Source organism: Drosophila nasuta, chromosome X (genome assembly GCF_023558535.2).
Source record: "Drosophila nasuta strain 15112-1781.00 chromosome X, ASM2355853v1, whole genome shotgun sequence".
Classification (NCBI taxonomy): Eukaryota; Metazoa; Arthropoda; class Insecta; order Diptera; family Drosophilidae; genus Drosophila; species Drosophila nasuta.
In genome coordinates, this window is record NC_083459.1 from 13,676,630 (window position 1) to 13,696,266 (window position 19,637).

The following is a 19,637-nucleotide window of genomic DNA, read 5'->3' on the forward strand; positions in this document are numbered from 1 at the left end:
CAATGACAATCACACAGAGTTGTTTTGGGGCAACGGCGCTGCCCGCGCGCATCGTAAAAGCAAATTGCATAAAGCACAGCACAACACTCAAAACAAATGCACTTTGCAGTATGTTTTGATTTCCATTGTGTTGAAATCAATCGCGCGTGTCGTCGACGTCGCGTCAGCGTCGCCATCTGATTCATGCACACCACACAACACACACACGCAAAATCTACAAATCGAAACGAATCAACTGCGCTGCGCGGTTTGGACAACAACAACACAATAACAACGACGGCGACGAGCCAACCACGAAAAACGAATTTGTATTTGTATTTTTTGTTTTATCAAAAACGTCATTTGGGTCTGAACGGTCGCATTTCGTAGTTGCGGCACGACGGGGTAACAACAACGCTAGCGGAGGCGTTTTGTTTATTTTTGCGGTGTCGTTGTTGTTGCTGCTGTTATTCAGTTATAGATGCAAGCATAATTGTTATGCTTCAGTGAAAACGCAAAAGAAGCCTTAACAAAACAAATAAGAAATACATAAAAAAAAGAGATTTGCCAATAGCAACAGCAGTCGAAACTTGTTGCTCACAGCTGAGACGGCAACGGAGGCTGAGCCGTTGACGTCGACGTTGACGCCTGCAACGCGCAAAATTGTGAAATTGAAATTGCAAAAAGCAATAACAAATCAAATCCAATCAACAAACAGACGACACATATACAATATATCGCAGTCAAACTGGAGAAGTGGAAGAGAACACGCAATTCCACAAAAAAGATGGATCAACGGCAGCGCAGTCCATCAGCCAATGCATCGGCAGCGACTGCAGGCGGCGCAGCTGCAGCGTCAACGGGGACGTCGACAGCAGCAGCGGGAGCAGCAGCAAATGCCGATAAACCAACAGTTCTCGAAGGTATCGTACATGCAAAATATACAGTTACAATATCAAGCAAACAAAATATAATAAAATTAAAAATATTATATTGCAAGTGGACGTGTGTATATGTGTGTGTGTGTGACACACCACTCGATACATCTAGTCATGCATATGTAAACACAAGTATATGCGTGTCCACTTTTGTCTGGGCGTTTTGCTGTGTCTCATTCGCACACATATGCACGTACATATGAGCGAATGTATGTGTGTGTTTGTGAGTTTTATCAGCACCCGCACAGCGAGCTTTAATCAGGTCACCGTGGAGTGCGCGACTGGCGCCAGGCGACTGTTCCCAACTCCAATTCCAGTCGCAGGCTCCTTTTGCTCGCTATAAATAAAACTACGCATTAGCTTAAAAGGCTCTGTATAAAACACACACACACACGCTTACGCATCTACGCAATAGCGAGGACATGCTTGAGTGTGTATGTGTGTGTGTGTAAGTGTGACCTGTTGATTGAGCTATTTTTGTAGTCCTCTAATGCTTGCAATTCTACACTCACACACACACACATGCACACACCACTTGACTTTGAGCCGCGCTCTGTGTGTGGCTGATGAATGGACAAGCGATCCATTTATCGCCCCACCTCCACAATGTGAATGCCAATGCTAATGCTAATGCTTATATTGATGATGCGAAACCTCCTCCCACCAAAACCAAAATGTATTTTCAGATTAGCAGAAACGCTGGCTGCTTGCCTTTGCCTCCCCCCTATTGTTGCCTTCCTCTCCCTCTCTCTCTCTCTCACTGAATCTTTTGCTTTCATTTTGAACAAAGAGGTTTCTCTTTCCTCACTTTTTTTTATATATATTTTGCAACTCGTTAGAAAATTATGTGATAGTTATCAAAGCCAGCTGATAGCAATTATCTATGGTAGCAAATATTAAAAGACCAACAAACAAAAAAAAAAAAACAATTATTTAATTTTGCTATAAACTACTTAAATTGCGATAGCGTTGCTGCGAGTCTACTCGACTCACAGTTACCTTAACTGCACTTTTTTTAATGTTGATTATCGTATGATCTTTCACAGTTCTTGAATAAGGAATAACGATTTATTTGTAATTAACTTTGATTCCAAAAATATTTTATATGATGTTCTTTAGTTCGTTATTTGTTAATTGGCTTCTAATTTGAATTGTAATTCCCCACTCATTTATGAAATATAAATATTTGCATCTTATAGTATAGCAAATTATATTCATTAAGAATATGTGAATCCCACAAACCATTTTTCTTTGTGAACGACATTTTCAGTTCACCAAGATCTCCCCTTTTTCTTTGTTTTGAGCTGTACATTAAACTAAAACTTTAGTCATAATCATGACGATAAACTCAATTTTGCTCGCCACTATAAATATTTTACTTTTAAGAAGAAGAATATGAAAATATATATATAAAGCAGTTTTGTAAAAGAAAAATGTATTCCCATTTATGTTATTCCATTTAAATTCTCTTTTCTTAAATAGTACTCTATAGACATGTTTGGAGAATCATTTACTGACGATATCAACTAACTGAAGTCTATTTTGAGATACATAGTTAAAAGTACTTTAAAGAAACTATCAGCATATTTCACTTAATTGCAACTTGCTAATTTTCTCATTATTCTTCTTGTTCTGCTTTGGCTCCACAACAGGATAATCTGCTGAAGTCAGTTTTCACTTAGTTAAAAGTACTTTAAATCAGTGCTATTGAAAATATCTATAATTCGCTTAATTGCAACTTGTTAATTTCCTCATTATTCTTGCTCTTGTCCTGCCTTGGCCCCTAGGCGAGTTGCACAACAGGATAATAGGCTGAAGTCTGTTTTCAGTTGAAAGTACTTTAAGAAAATATCTATATATTTCACTTAATTGCAACTTGTTAATTTCCTCATTATTCTTCCTCTGCTTTGACGTGTTCTGCTCTATTATTTTCAGATAGTTGTAGTACTTTAAGAAAATATCTACATATTTCACTTAATTGCAACTTGTTAATTTCCTCATTATTCTTCCCTTAGGCGCATTGCACAACATATTCGATAGTCTGCAGGACAAGGACGAGCAAGTGCGTCAGGCGATGCAGCTGGCGATCGTAAAGATACTGGAGACGCATCCAGAGCGTGCCACAAAAATTCTGACTGAATATCGCGCCCAGAACGCGAAGCTAAACGAACAAACTGTTGCTATGCTCTTGGAGTAAGTCACAATCGCATGCTTCTTAAAGGGGATTTTCCTAATGACTAATTTGTATGTGTGTCACACTTCTAGCTGCATTCATCGCGTGGTCCGCGGAGAGACATCGCTGCCAACGGCGGCGAACGAGAAACTGATACTGCTCGCCCTCGAGGAGCTGACACGTAGCGTGGATCAGCATGTGCCGCTGATACAGAATCCGGCGTTGCACATACTCGTTGCCATTGGACGCGGCAAGGATTGCACGCTCGTCGTGGAGATGCTGCAGGCGCACAGCGGTCCAGCGGGCAGCGTGCCACACTTTATGCTGATGCAATGCCTCGGCCAGCTGGCGTTGGCGAACACAGCGGGTTTGGTGCCGCACATCAAGACGATCCTGGCTCGCTGTCTGCCCCACTTGGGTGGCATCAAGCAGGATCATGTGAAGCTCGCGTATGCGTATGCGATTGGACGTTTCAGCGAAGCGCTGCTAGAGCATGGCACAAATACGCCCAAGGGCGAGGCAAAGGCGGCGGCAAATTGTGCCACCGAGATCAGTGTGGCCTACGATGTGCTCTTCAACCAATGGCTGCACTCGCGCGAGATCAAAGTGTGCATGGAGATCCTTCAAGCTCTGTCCAGCATGTATCCGCTCCTGCCTACCGATCGCATATTGGATCAGGCGCCGCGTCTGGTTCCGCAAATATTGGCGCTGTATCGTCGCAGTGTGGATCGTAATGCGGTCACACAGTTTCTATGCTCGGTGCTCAAAACGAATCTCCAGCTGCACGCTCAAGTGCTGGATGGCGTCATCGATGCGCTGATCACGCATCTCTTCGACCTCGTCTGCGTCTATCCGGACTACGAGAAACCCCAAACTGTGAAGGGACACTACGAGGTGTTGCGTTGCTTTCATCTGCTCGCCGGGAATTATGCTGGCAAAATAATGGACACACTGCTCATCCATCTGCGCAACAACAGCGAAAGGGAACGCATCAAATCGCTGTTGATACTGACGCATCTGCTCAACGCGTGCGTCGTGCAAATCGAGTCCCGGGTGCAGTCGCTCATCGAGTGTCTGAAGCAATTGATACTCGCCGAGCGAAGCGTTAAAATGAAGCTCACGCTCCTTAAGACAATTGTGGCCCTGGCTCAAAAGTCGCTGATACGCGACAAGGAGTTCGTGTGGTTTGTGGTGCGACACAGCTGCAAGTACAGCAAGATCAGCCAGGAGCATGGGACACTGGAGGAGCATGCGACGCTGGTGGTTAGCTGCGAGAATACGTTGTTTATGCTCGCCTCGACGGTGGGCACATTGGATGATCTGCTCAAGCGTGAGCTACTCAACTATTTTCTGCTGCTCGACTACACGGATATCTGTGGGAATTTGGCCAAGTGCCTGGCCAGTCTCTTTGCCAAATCGCCGCACATTGAATACGACATTGCCAGCGACGATGAGCAACCGAATGCAGCATTGCAATCCTCGCCAGCTGCCGGTGACGCTGCTGGCAGCGTTGAGGAGCGACCTGGCGGGGGATCGATGGTGAAGCGTGGCAAGGTGATTGTGCCGAGTGCGGAGAGCATCTATGCCCGGTGCTTGGCGCTGCTCGGAAATCAGCAGTGCATCAAGCGTGCCTCGAACATACTCAGCTTCCTCAAGTACTATCATCCGCAGCTGAATCCCGCCCTCGAGGAGCTGTGGGAGCGTCGCATCTCCGACATGCTGCTGCACATCAATCAGCCGGCTAATTATCTGCAGCAGTTGCATGATTTTGTGCTCGAAACAAATGAATTTCTCAACACACGCGACGAGCAATTCGCTCAACGTTTGGCCAGCAAACTGGCCGATCAAATGTATTTGTATCCCATGCAGATGCCCCACATTGAGTGGCAGCTGCCCGAGCTGAGCTCCGAGCGTGGAATGCTCCTCCAGGCGGTTGCCCTGACGCTCTGCCAGGTAACGGATGTCGCTTGCATCCATACGAAGATCGATCTCATTGTGACGACGGCGCGTCAGGAGCGTCTCGACAAGCATGTGAAGCATGCCGAGTACGAGCGTCGCATTGAACCCTGCGCCCGGGCCTTGGGCTACATTGCGCGCCAGCATTTGGCGCATGTCATCAAGAAATTGTCGGAGCTGGCGCAGATGGGTGGACGCAAGCATTCGACGGGTTTCTTTAGCAATCTGCACTTCATCAAGGACACGCACAAGGAGCTGGAGAACTACAAGAGCAATCTGCTCGTTGTGAAGGCCTTTGGCCGCATCATGGACGAGGCGGATCCGTTGCAATCGCTGCAGCATCTGGACGATGCCATGCTCAACTTTCTGATGATCCAGTTGGCGGGGCACAAGGATCAAACGATTATGTCGGCCATTCTGCAAACGCTGCTTAGCATCTGCAATCAGCTAATTGTGACCAAAGAACAATTGCCCGCTCCGCTCAAGCATCGGAAACAGATCATGGACACTGTGTTCAGCATACCCATCGAGTCGCCGTTCCACGATTTGCCGCTGCTGCCAACGATCCTGAAACTCGGCACCGATTTCATACGCATTGGTGAGTGCAAAGCGCTTAGCGAGTAAAGAGTAACGAGTAGGCAATGTAGATAGCGAGTGTAGTTACAGTTGTAGCGAGTAGAAACAATAGCAAACGGATTTAAGCAATCTGTTAGCGAGTACAGAAATTAATGCAATGTCTTATATTGCTTAGTGACGAGTAGGGATAACTTAATAAATCTTTGGCATTCTCTGCATTTGTAGCGAGTATGCTTAATTTGTAGACAACAAGCATTTTCAACGAGTCAATAATAATTTACATTTGTACCTAACTTAGTTATGGGGTTGTCTTTGCTATAGCGAGTAGCACAATCTGTGCACAGACTACTACAAATAACGAGTGTTTGTATTCGTCATAACTATTAAATCGTATTAAATCAATTGCTTTCGATCTTTGCAGGCGGCAGCGACAGTTTGGAGGGCGTCGACGGCAGCGTCATCTTCGAAATCGCCTGCAAAAACTTCTTTGGCTGCGCAAAGCAACTCAAGATGAAATTCGAATCGCAGGAGGAGGACGAGCACAACAGTTTCCTCGCCAAGCATCTGAACGAATCGCTGCCACAGCTGAACGCGCTCGTTCGTGTCATTGTCGAATTGGATCCATCACCATCGACCCTCGATCTTATCATTGGCATCCTCGAGTGCTGGATGCGCGACAAGAACTCTGAGGTGCGGATCTGTGCCAGCCATGTGCTTAACAATACGCTCGAAGTGTACATTAAATCTATGAGAATTGGCGGCTTGGAAGCGCCCTCAAAGTTCAATCAAACCGGACAAATGCTGGGCAAAATTGTGCCACGTTGCATCGACTCGAATGGCACTGTGCGTCAAGTGTCGGTGGACATATTGCAAAAGACATTGGAGATCGCCTGCATCTATGAGACACTGACGATTGCTAGCATCGACAGCAGTGCCGAATGGCTGAAGGAGATCGAATCGATTAAGGAGCACATCATCACCGATGAGCCCAAGCAAATCTACAATCTGGCTGGCGACATCGCCAAGATCATAGCGCAACGCATCTCTAGTTTTCAGTATTTGCAGTTCTGGTAAGCAGCATTTCTTTATTGCTCTCTCGCTCTATATTTCACAAATCTATTGTCCTCTCTTTCGTTGTGATGTGCAAGATTTATTAGCTAGCTTTTAATTAGTGATTTTAGATAGTTGAAGTTGGTAATTCAAAATTCGTAATGTATGTCATGTACAAATTGCAACCTCTCAGCTCTTACCAGTTAAGCTATCACTGATCTCTATATGATTCTAACTGAATCGTAACTCGAAACTGCTTCACTAAATGTTATTCAATGATATGCAAAATTGAAGTTTGTGATTTCTTACACTTTTGTGTAAATATTGCAGCCTCTTAACTCTTATCATTTGGGCTTTGCATTGCTTGAATGGGTTAGGACAAAGCAATTGAAAAAAAAAATTAAAATCCATCACAGATAATCTCTTCAAAACGTCACTAATTTCCAAATGATTCTGACGATTGTAACTCGAAACTTCTTCGCTAAATGTTGTTCAATTGTTTACAATTTGAAAGATCTATAATAGTTTGTGTATAAATTGCAGCCTTCTAACACCACCTGTGCTTTGCAATGCTTGTTTACTCAATGAATGAGTTAGAACAGCTTTCCATCACAGATAATTTCTACAAATTTTTCAATAATTAATCAATCAACTTCTCTCCATCTCTCTTGTAGTAAAACGCTGTTGCAATCGCTGCGCGATCCAGAGCAAAGCTCCACAATTGGTGCGAGCGTTGTGCTCAAGTTCTTTATACAGCAAAAGGGATCGGAGCTGTTCCACGCCATTCCGGACCTGGTCAAGGGCAGCCTCGTCGCACTGCAGCTCTGCGATGCACCGCGTGCCAAATCGGGTGTACTTAAGGCGCTCGTTGCCCTGACCAAACACCATCCGAAGCTGGTGTGCGCCGAAATGTTGCAACAACCGCTGCCCTACGACGAGCATCTGGTCGAGTACTGGCATCTGGTGTGCAATGATCCCGACTTGACGGGCCTCATGCTTGACAATTTCCTCCAGCTGCTGAGTGGCGCTAGTCTGGCCGAGCCGGCCGAAAGTCAGCAAACGGATCGGCAGAGATTGGCGAGTGTGCCGCCGTTTGCCATCTTTTGTGCGCTGCACGAGATGCTGCCCTGCAAGGACATACACGATGTAAGTAAGCCACAAAGACAGTAGAAAAGTGTCGATTAGCTATCAACAGGCAACGCTAATTGCTAACGAGATATATTTCAAAATCTATTTGATTAAGCTAATTTGTATACTAACAATTACTTAACAATTTCATTCTGGGATTTCATAAAGTATACATTATCTATATCAGTATAAACAGCCGAGACAATATAGCCATGTCCGTCTGTCCGTATGAACACCTAGATCTCAGTGACTATAAGAGAAAGAGCTGTAATGTTTTTATGCAGGTCAATTTTCAAAATTTTGTCACGAGCAATACCTGAGAATTTGATTGGTCCGTCTCTGTAAACAGATCTACTTAAGTGCTTATAAATTCAAAAGCTACCAAAATGTAAACTAAAACTTCTTATGGTTAGACGCAACTCAAGTTTGCCTTAGAATTGAATCCCCTCAAATTGAATCATATTGTCAAAAGTAAAGTGATTCAACATTTGCATACTTCACAACAAAGTTAATCGAAAGCTACTTTACAATTTGAATTTTACAATTATATTAAGAGAGCAAAATATTAGGTTGTTTGGTAATGACATACCGGTTTTTACATTCAAATTTCGCGCTTCGCTTGTGAAGTCAAATATAATCGTATCTGGCAATGCTATATATCGTTTGAAAGGTATTGGCATCACCTTTAAAATGGCATATAGTTTGTTTACATGAGCTTCCACGTTAAAAAATTACAATCGATTGAAATGGAGTTCCCAAACGCAGAAACTCGGGCAATTTTGAAATTTTATTTCGCTCTGGGAAAAACTGCTGCGGAATCTCGCAGACAGATTATTGCTGTCTTAGGAGATAACAAACTTTCGATTCAAACTGCCGAACAGTGGTTTAGGCGATTCTGAAGTGGCAATTTTGATACCGAAACACCCACGCCTTCCGGACGACCAGTGACCATTAATACGGATAAAATCATGGAAATAGTGGATCGAGATCGTCATGTAACTTTTAGAACCATCGCAGAGGAGCTGCAACTAAGCACGGAAACCGTCCATAGGCATTTAAAGTCGAAAAATGTAACAAAAAAGCTCGATGTATGGGTGCCTCATAAGTTATCCCAAAAAAACTTTTTCGACCGTGTATCAATCTGCGAATCTTTGTTGCACCGTAATAAACTCGACTCATTTCTGGATCTGTTAGTCACTGGTGATGAAAAACGGATCACAAATGACAACATAAAGCGTAAAAGATCCTGGTCGAAGCACGGTGAGTCGTCTCAAACGGTGGCAAAGCCAGCAACAGGTGTTGCTGAGTGTATGGTGGGATATCAGAGGAATTATCCATTATGAAGTGTTGCCCTATGGCCAAACCATCAATTCTGACCTCTACTGTGAACAACTGGAGCGATTGAAGAATGCACTTGAACAGAAGCGGCCAGCCATAGTGAATCGTAAGGGCGTTGTGTTCCATCATGACAACGCCAGGCCCCATACATCTTTGGTGACGCGTCACAAGCTACGAGAGCTTGGTTGGGAAGTGTTAATGCATCCACCTTATAGTCCGGACATTGCCCCAAGCGATTACCATCTGTTTTTGGCCATGCAAAATTTTTTCGATGGACAAAAATTGAGTTCAAGAGAGTATTGTGAAAATCGAATCGCCGAGTTTTTTGCCAGTAGGGACAAGGACTTCTTTAGGAGAGGCATATACAAGTTACCATCAAAATGGCAGAAAATCATCGAAGAGAACGGTACATATAGCACTTAAATCGGACAATGCTAACTATTTTAAAATCGTTGTCAAAAATCAATAAAAAACCGGTGTGTCATTACCAAACAACCTAATATTTTCAAAGTCTAATTAAAGTGTAAATCAAGAGGTGTAAGATTCATCTTTATTCATAGTCGAAATTGTTTAATATACAATTTTTCACTTTTAACATTTTCGGTAGAAAATTACCCATACATATGTATATCAAATGGTTGCTAACGTGCCTTCTTTTCTTAATTTTCTTGCAGCAATTGGAAACGCGCTTTGCGGAGATGTTTTGCATGCTGCTGACCTCGCTCTCCAGCTACACAAATTTGGGACCGCCGATGCCCGTCGGTGCTCCTATAAGTCCCAGCCAGCCAGGGAAGGCGGCGAGCAAGTTTGGATTTGTGCCGAACAAAGAGCTGGTCAAGCTGAATCCCTGCCAAATCGCGCTGGAAACCTTTCAGGCGTTCCTCAACAATCTGGAAATGGAGCAGATCGCCACAGTGCTGACGGTGAACACATCGCTGGCCAGCAGCACCGATTGGCATAGCTACATCGAACTGCTCACCCCGATGGCCATTGGACTAACGCATCAACTGCAGCTGAACAGTCCGGCGATGCGGCAGCTGATCAACGTGTTGAGCAAATACGTTGCCTCGCCCCACGACGGGCAACGTGTGGCAGCCGTGGGTCTCTACTCGCGGCTGGTGCCGCTGAAGCCGTGCGGCGATCTGGCCGCCACGATTATGCTGCACTTGGGCGCAGCGCTGAGCGATCCAAATGCCGTGGTGCGTGGCCTGAGTCTGCAGGGCATGGGCTATGTGGGACAGTTGGGGGAACTGGAGGCGCCACGCTACTCGGAGATGGCCATTCAGGCGCTCCTCAAGGGCGTCGACGATACGGTGGGCGATTGCTTGATCAATATACCGCTTGAGAGCATGCGCGGCTTGTCGCGCATTCTTCAAGCGTTGCCCAGCGATCGAGTCGAACCGTTCCACGTGTCGCTGGCCATACGCATTCGGCCGTTCTTTGGCAGCTACTCGATGGAGATGCGCGAGGCGGCGATCATCTTGTTTGGCGATCTGTGCGAGTCGAAACATGACGATGGCAACAGTTCGCCCACCTCATCGATGGAGGCGCTGCGTGAACAGCTCTTGGCCAATCTGTTTCCCCTCCTCTTGCACCTCAGCGAGAGCGAACCGAGCATCGCAACCGCCTGCAAGGGAACCTTGAGGCGTGTCTGTCGCCTGCTCCGCGCTGTGCGCGTCAACGAGATGGCCGAGCAGCAGCTCAGCGTGGACACCGAGCAGCTGCAGTACAACAGCTTCGTGGTCGAGTTTGTCAAAGTGATTGTAAGTGTGCAAAGTCTATTAAAGCGTAGATTACAAATTAATTTATAACTCGGTGTAAATTTACTATAGCTAGTTGGCTAAATTGAGCAAAGTCTAACATGTTCACTGTGTTTGTAATTTGTGCAAAGCACGATCAAGAACTCTGAACCCAACTCGACCTCATTTTTATTTATGCTTAACTTAATTTTAACCTTCCTGAGCAGCACACGCACCACTTTTTATAATTTGTATAATGAAACGAGATCATTTATCTTAGATCATCTCAAATTTAAATGTCGTTGGAAGGGATCAGGAACTCTGAATCGAACTTGATCTCTTTTCTATCTTAAACACTGTTCACCTTGTTTAAAATTATGTGCTATGTGCACCACGAACCACTTTTATAATTTAGATTGTACCTTTTAATGTTAAACAAACTCGCATCTTTTAAATCGAAAACTAAAGCAAAGTCAATAGCTGCACTCATAAAGAAATGTGCCTAACTTAATTTTAGCTTTAGTTGCTCTAAGCATAAGACAATTATGTTTAAATTCGATTTGCATTGTATATAGTAACATGCAAATGAATTAAGTATTAAGAGTTAATAGAATACTGCCATTTGGTTTATTTAATATACGATTATTGCATTATTATTAGGCTTTCAAATTTTATTAAGTTGTATGTTAAAAAACAAAAATGTTCAATATTAAGCTACATTATTCAAGTACTGTTCATCTCTGTGTTTGCAGTGCTTGGAGCTGACGGAGCACACGCAGGACTTTATCGACTCGTGCCTGCCTAAGCTGCGCAGCCAATGGCCCGAGGTGCGTGGCAGTGCAGCCATCGTCATCGGTAAGTATTATAAATAAAAGGTAAAAGATAATTGAACACTAAACTGTATTCAACATTCAATTGCAGGCATCTTGCACAATTTCCTAAATGAGCGTAATGCACAGACCGAGTCGGTGGCCAGCAAGATTGCCGTGTTGCTGAAGGATGAGCAGGCCACGGTGCGTATGCGTGCTGCCCAAGCATTGGGCTACTTCTTTGGAGACGTTTAAAAGGCGGCAACAGCAAAAGAAGAGTGAAAGGGGGGACCAAAAAACAAGAGAGAGAAAGAGAGAGAGTCATCTATTATTATTACATCAAATATTATATTTAGTATTTTTCCTAATGTGATCCTGCCTACGCTGCTGGGCATTCGTGTGGGGGCGTAGCCTGTTCGTAACTGTATCCTTATTATGTTGTATAATAACCGTGAAAATATTTCAACTCTGTTACTCGTATATTAACTACATATACACATATATATATATATATTTAATTATTGCATTTATGCAAATCGTTATACAATATATGTTCACATGCATATTATATTTATTATATATAGTGTCGTTGCTGCCCCAGCTTAATTGTACAATAATCACTGTTGATCATCGTATCAAACGTCAATTATGTCGGCGATTTGTTATTTCCTCCCCTCAATTCCAATAATTATTGTAATTTGTGTACCTTTATTAACACGCTTATATGCAAGAAAACCAAAAAAAAAATAAATATTAAAATCAACTCGAATCATTCCAAAGCATGAAACTGTATGCGACCAGTTGACCAGCCAATGGCCAACACCGTTCGATTGTTTTCCCTGTTCAGCGGCTGGAAACAAACATAGCTGGGATACTCTGTGGGCGTATCACCCAACAGATAATAGCCCACGGATATTTGCAGTCCAAACTTCTGTATGAATGTCCGAAATATGGCAATCGCATTTGTCGAACGGAATGTGATGGCCAGGAATTTGCCATGCGGATCCCAGGCTAGCTGCTGCACGGCGCCGCCAATGAGATTGGTGTTGCTGCCATCCAAGGGAATGGCATTCAGATCCGCCACGGGCACCACTTCCTTGTCATCGGAGCCCTTCGCTGCGAGTGGGAGTAAAAAGAAGTAGAAGTGTAAGTTTTAAATGTAATCAGTTCTAATGAGACATAATATTACAGTACTTTTCTACTTGCAAGCATAAGAGTTAACTCAAATGGAAGCAGCATAATGATCTTTTTTATCGAATAATACTCTTACAGATTGCATAACTCTATAGTAATCAGTGTTATTACATAATTCTAATGAGATAAAATAGTTTACTATGCACTTCTACTTGCAAGCTTAAGAGATAACTCATGTTCAAGTAGAAGCAGCATAATGATATTTTGCTACATTTGTAGTTTTATCAAGAAATCTCATTATTATTATAAACTATACTAATAATACGCTAACGAGTTCTATTCTTGACGTAGTCAGAGAGTCACATTATGATACTTAAGTATTAGCAGATTGCATAAGTCTATAATAATCAGTGCAATTATTTTATTCTAATGAGGTGGAATAGTTTACTTTATACTTTACTTTTATAATTGCAAGCATAGAAGATAACTCGTATAATTATCTTTGGCAATCAATCAAGAAGTGGTCTTATTACTTAAGATAATCACCTTTTGCCACATTTGCAGTTTTATCAAAAAGTAGTCAGCGAGTATTATAAACTATACTAATAATATTCTTGTAAGTTATATTCTTGATGAAGTCAGAGCTATGACAGCTAGTCTGTCTCATCATGTTGTGTGCTTCAATAAACATAGACTTAACCAATTAACCCACAGTTCGTTAATGCTTGGCATTTTAACTGGTCATTGTCTCGTCGTCTGCTCATGCAGTAAGGCTGGGCATCCAGGCTGGGCGAATAGTGAACAGTCCAAGAAATGTAACGATTCCAGAGTTGAGGAAACACTGGAGCATCTTCTCTGAGTATGTCCAGTGCAAACACTGGAGAATCTCCTCTATGTATGTTATTCTGACTCCTGCTGAAATACGTTGAATCGCAGTGACTAAACGATCTTCTTGACGTTTAACATCTACCACTAAGGATGTTGCTGGCTTTAGCATCCATCATCCATACTGTGCGACTTTTGAGACGAAGCCAAGTTATACTGGACCTCAACTGGTCCATGATCCGCCCTCCTAGGGATATCCGATTCTGCGTAACCTATTACTATCTAATACAAATACATCTGACTTAATAAATACTTAATAACAATCTTACTTAATAATCTTCATAATTCTTATCATTTAGTTGTGGGCAGCATTATACAGACGGTCTGTGGGCTTCAAGCAGCCGTCTACCTGTTGCATACCCTCTTTGCTCTGGGGCACAATGCACAACAAGAGTTTGGCGCAGTGATTGTGCGAGACTCAAGGCACAAACACCGCTTGCCAATTGTGCCCGTAATAACTCTGTCTAATCTTTGCTCTTGCTATCGATTACTTACTGGGTCCCAGCAGCAGCTGTACGAATTCTATGCGATACAGGATGGGTTCGGCGGTGCTGGCGAAGAGCAGAAAGCGACCGCAGGGTGACCAGCAGGCGGCCTGCACATTGCCCTCGTTGCACACCCAACGATCCGTTGTCCAGCGCTCGTTGCACTTCCACACGCGAAACACACGACCCACGGTGCTGGCAAAGAGCCATTCGTTGTCCGGCGACCACTTGAGCAGCGAGCCAGGCGGACCAATGCGACGCAGCGGCAGCATGCTGCCATTGTCTATCTGCCAGATAAGTATATCAGGATCAGCAATGGAACCGGTGGCCAGCAGTGTGCCATCCTGCGACCACTGCAGCGTGCTAATGGGCACTTTGTTTGGACTGGAAGTTAAAGTGTTACAGTTAAGTAATGAAGCTTATCGGTATCATGTCAAACATACTGTTTCAAAACTAGGCTGGGATTCGTGATGCGCCCCAAATGCAAATTGCCATCAATGGTCCAGAAGCACAAACCCTGCTGGCAGCCCACGACCAGCTCAAAGGGGCACATCGGACGCCAGGCCATGCACGTGATCTGCGTCTGGGAGGGACTCTTGAGCACCAAGGGCTGTCCATTGTTGTCTATTCGCCGCATATAGATGCGCACCATATCGTCAACGCCGGCGATTGCTAGTTTAAAGAGATCACAGTGCCAGGCCATGCAGCGGATAGCGCTATTTATCCAGTCTCTACGTTGAAATTGCATTTAGGAGTGTGGGCTAAGATAAACATGAAGACTAACTCACCTTGTTTCCACATATTGTGCAATGCGGTCCGCATTCAATTCGCCTTTGTGGGGACACAGATTCAATTGCAGGGAATTGTAGCGTTCCAGAAGATCGGCAATGCAGTCCGCTGTTCGGCTAATCATTGGCATTTGTTCACGCGTCCTTGGGCTGCGCGCCTCAGCCAGGGACTCCAAGAAGCCGCCATCGAAAAATGCCCGCGTAATGCGCTTTGGCACGCTTTCGCTTTCGTCCGGTATGAAACTTTGTGCTGCTGTGAAGCGTTGTGAGAACGTTGCGCCGCTTAGTTCTGGCTTCAGGTTGATAACTGGATAATTGTCCAGCTCGGCGACATAGTTATAATTGCGCCCACCACTTGTGGGCGAGTTGAATTTGTGACATTGCTTTAAATTGCTCAACGATGCCATTTAAATATTTTGTGCACTGCACGCAGCCGGCTAAGCGATGTGACAATCTCACACATATCGAACGATATTCGATGTGTTTCGATAATTTCCAAATCTAACATCAGATGTTAACTTAACATTATTAGGTAAAACATCAATTTAATTCAATGTTAACCTATATCATTTCAACTGTAATATTTCAACTCTTTTGTTATCATTCAACTCTTGTTATGTATTCTAACCTACATATCTGTTTACTTTATGAATAAATACATTTAAATTTAACGTCTATCATAGCGTGTTCGACAACAGCTGTTTCGATAACCTGCGCAACTCGATATATCAACTTGTAAAAAACTAATTTTAGTTGAAATGTTCATTGAAAGCATGAAATGCATTATACTGTGTCATATCAAGGCACTGACTCAACAGTTAAGTTCAATTCTAAAATTAAGGTCCAACATTTAAATGTTCGACATTTCGATGACTCTAACAGCAAGCCGCGGAACAGCGATAATTTGCATATCGTACATATCCTGCAGCCCTGGTTTGCAAATTTATCGCCATTTTTAGTTTTCATTTTGTATGAGACGCACACAAACAAAGGCTTTTTGTTATTATCATCAAAATAGCAACATTTATGCCATTTGTTGATGACGACAAACGCGATCCAAGTGTCTTTTATAGCATGAGAATTGCCACAAATCGTCAGCAAGTGCAAAAGCTGTCGAGCAGCTCGATAATCCGCCAATTTCCAGAGCAGTTGTCGCCAACGCTCTAAACAACAACAAAAAAAAAGGCGCGCAATAAATAAATAATTTGATTGCTTCAAACATGTCACAGCATAGCAAATTCACCAGCTGCAGCAGCAGCAGCAGCAACAATAATCATAGCAAGCATAAAGACATCAAGAGTTTGTTGCCCAATTTCAATGAGTTCATCGATGGTAAAGATTCGCTGGATAACTTGGGTAAAATAATCGACTTAACGAGTGATTAATTCTAGCATGCTGATATTAATTTCAAAATGTTTGCAGACGCCTTCGTGTCCAATGCGGTGCAATTCATTGCCATGTGCCCCAATGCCTTCAACAAACAGTTGCCTAAATCGGAGAACGAATGTCTGCAGAAGATTATGCAGGCTATGAATGCGAGGTCAACTGGTGGTCAACAGCAGCCTGGTCAGATCTTTTATGAGCAATATAACGACGCCACCGAATCAGTGAGTGTGAAGTGAGTTTGAATGCCACAATTAGATTTTATTGACACTTATTGCTTTGCACAGATTAATGAGCAGCGTGTCCGAGACATGTTGGCCAATCTGCTGCTGTGCAGCGTGCAAGATGACTCACAGCTGCAGCTGTTGCTGGGCGATGGCTCACTGTTGCCCCCACCCCACAGCAGCAAATCCTCACTGCAATCCTCAAGCCAACACAATGGCAATGGAAATGGTCTTAGAAATGGCAACTCAAATGGCAACAGCAGCGGCACCAGCAACAGTAACAGCAGCGGCAACCCCATCAGCTATGATCCAACACAAGCGAGCGTGGCCTTGGGCAAACAGCCGATACCCAACTATATGCTTGAGCTGGCGAAGCAGCAGAATATCGATGTGGGCGATGATATTGTGCAGAATGCCATCTACTCGTTCATCGGGGTGCAGGGCAAGTATCTGAAGAAGGATGTGGTCACGGGACGCTTCAAACTGGATGCCGCACATGCCAAACAACTATCGAGTGGCCAAAGTAGCCTGCTATTGCGTCTCGCCGAGCTTGGTTACTATCACGATCAGGTGAAAAAGTACTCGAACAGCTCGACGGGTTACAATGCCATGGGCAGCATGGGTTACGCCTTCATGTCCAGGCTGAAGGAGGAGCTGAATGATTATCATGGTCAGGTGGCGCAGCTGTTGGATGTGGTGAAGCGGCATCGCCTTGGCCAGCTGACAGACTATGCGAACAGTGATTTGGATTGGTTGCAGCAGCGTCAACAGGCACCGCTGACACTGATGAAGCTGATCACCTGGTATATGCGTCCATTGCAGCGCATGCAATGGCTGACCAAGATCTCAAATGCGTGTCAGTTGCGCAAGGGCGGTGAACTTGCCTCCGTCGTCTATGGCTTCCTGAACAATGGCAATCCCATGTTGGATAAGCTGGCCAATGATCTGTTGAGTGTTTGCTGTGTGCCGCTCGTGCACATGATCTCCAAGTGGATGCTTGAGGGTGGCATCGAGGATAACCATGGTGAGTTCTTTGTCGAATCACTGGCCGAAGTGGGCGCCGATCGTTTGTGGCACGACAAGTTTCGCCTACGCTTGAGCATGATTCCCAGCTTCATCTCGCACGAGTTGGCCGACAAAATACTGAAGACGGGCAAGTGCATTAATTTTCTGCGCGAAATCTGCAAGATCGATGAGGCTGTCAAGGGGCGCAAGGAGTTGAAGCACATCATCGACAATCAAGGTAAGATAGAAAATAATGTTTATAGTATACTTTAACTAATTTGTTTGGCCAACAGTTTCGCACATCTTTGCCTTTGTGCCGGATACCACTTGGCATGCGGCCATCGAGACATGCTACGCACAAACATCGAAACATGTGCTGGACATCATGGTGGGACCGCACAAGCTGCTCGTGCATCTGCAGGGAATGCGTCGCTATCTGCTGCTCGGTCAAGGCGACTTTGCGACCATTTTCATCGAGAACATCAAGGATGAGCTGGTCAAGCTCGGGTCGGATATTTACTCGCATGATTTATCGGCCATGCTCGATGCCGCTTTGCGTGGCACAAATGCCCAGTACGATGATCCCGAGATCCTCAATCATTTGGATGTGGTTGTCAAGACACCGTATCCGGGTGATTGCGGCTGGGATGTGATCTCGCTGCAGTACACGGTGCGTGGTCCGTTGGCCACGATGCTGGAACCAGCGATGCCCACTTATAAGACACTCTTTAAGCCGCTGTGGCGCATGAAGCACATGGAGTTTGTGCTCTCCACCAACATCTGGAAGGAGCAAATGGGCAATGCTAAGGTAATATTTCGAAGCATATCCAATATCAAATTTAACTTACTAATATCTTTTTCACAGGCATTGCGCGCACTCAACAATGAAATTGGCAAAGCCACATACAGATTGAATCTGTTTACGGCTGAGATCATGCACTTCGTCCACCAGATGCAATATTATGTGCACTTCGAGGTCATCGAATGCAACTGGGTGGAATTACAAAAGCGAATGCAAGAGGCAACCGCCTTGGATGACATATTGGATGCGCATTCGAAGTTCTTGCAGGCGATTAGCATTGGTTGCTTTGTGAAGGATTCGACGAACAAGGAAAGCCATCTGGGTGTAGTGTACGATACGATCATCAGTTTGGTTAACATACAAGCACAGTTCTACGACGATTGTTTCACCGAACTGAATGCCCGCAAGGAAATGGCCAAAATCATTGCCGAATCGGAGCAAAGCGGTCGTTTTGGTTTGACAACGGTGCAGAAAATGGAACGAGATCAGGAGCGTAAAATCTTCGAGCAAAAGGTCATGACATTCTGTCACACACTCGAGGATACATCGTCGATATATGGCAAGGCAGTGGGTGGCTTTTTGCTGGCCCTCAACTCTAGCACGGATCCCAATCTGCAGCTGTTTGGCACACGGCTGGACTTTAACGAGTATTACAAGAAGCGCGACACAAATCTCAGCAAACCGCTGACATTTGAGCACATGCGCATGAGCAATGTGAATGGCCATACAAAGAGTCATTCAACGGGTAGATATAGCATGGCGCCACAATTATAGGTTGCCCCGTTTAGGTGTCGAAGAACAAACGCTGCTTCCCAGTGCCAACAATTAGATGAAGAACAAAACAAGCACAATTATTTAGTATACCACAAGAGTTACATAGCTTCGACTTGCTGCGTGATTCTCTAATCATAATGTAATTTATTTACCTAGTTTAGAAGCAAGTTACGTGTAGCACAATTTGCCATTTATTTTTGGGAACCGTGGCGAGTCCAAGTCGAGGCAGTATTAAGCAATTTATGAACATTTCGATTTCCCTGTTTTTTTTTGTGTCAGCGCAAAGCGTTGCCATCGAAAATATGTTTACATAGATATTTCTAGATTTATGTATTATTTCTAACTCGAATCGTATTTATGAATCACATTGAACACCAACCAAAATCAATTCCTTTATTGAAAAGACTTGCATGCTTTTTTTCCCCCAAAACCCAATTATTGTGTAAGCTTTTCTGCCATTAATTGTTAATG

The 19,637-nt window shown here is 44.2% G+C and overlaps 3 protein-coding genes across 3 annotated transcripts; 2 read left to right on the forward strand and 1 right to left on the reverse strand.

Annotated features, from left to right (window-relative positions):
• The first annotated feature begins 34 nt into the window (after nt 1-34).
• On the forward strand, nt 35-12,449 carry LOC132796975 (maestro heat-like repeat-containing protein family member 1). Its single transcript, XM_060808363.1, has 8 exons — nt 35-902; nt 2,933-3,110; nt 3,183-5,644; nt 6,044-6,692; nt 7,347-7,818; nt 9,813-10,901; nt 11,630-11,732; nt 11,799-12,449. Exons 1-8 carry the CDS (start codon nt 767-769, stop codon nt 11,939-11,941), a joined length of 5,232 nt encoding a protein of 1,743 aa, XP_060664346.1. The 5' UTR covers nt 35-766; the 3' UTR covers nt 11,942-12,449.
• LOC132796977 (aladin) lies at nt 12,166-15,444 on the reverse strand. Its single transcript, XM_060808365.1, has 4 exons — nt 14,979-15,444; nt 14,634-14,921; nt 14,201-14,574; nt 12,166-12,802 (listed from the first exon to the last, which is right to left on the reverse strand). The coding sequence occupies exons 1-4, from the start codon at nt 15,383-15,385 to the stop codon at nt 12,456-12,458; spliced, it is 1,416 nt and encodes a 471-aa protein (XP_060664348.1). The 5' UTR covers nt 15,386-15,444; the 3' UTR covers nt 12,166-12,455.
• Nucleotides 15,445-15,927: 483 nt separating this feature from the next.
• Nucleotides 15,928-19,237, forward strand: LOC132796976 (gamma-tubulin complex component 3-like). The gene is made up of 5 exons (XM_060808364.1): nt 15,928-16,334; nt 16,401-16,585; nt 16,649-17,828; nt 17,884-18,398; nt 18,456-19,237. The coding sequence occupies exons 1-5, from the start codon at nt 16,199-16,201 to the stop codon at nt 19,164-19,166; spliced, it is 2,727 nt and encodes a 908-aa protein (XP_060664347.1). The 5' UTR covers nt 15,928-16,198; the 3' UTR covers nt 19,167-19,237.
• The last annotated feature ends 400 nt before the right edge of the window (nt 19,238-19,637 follow it).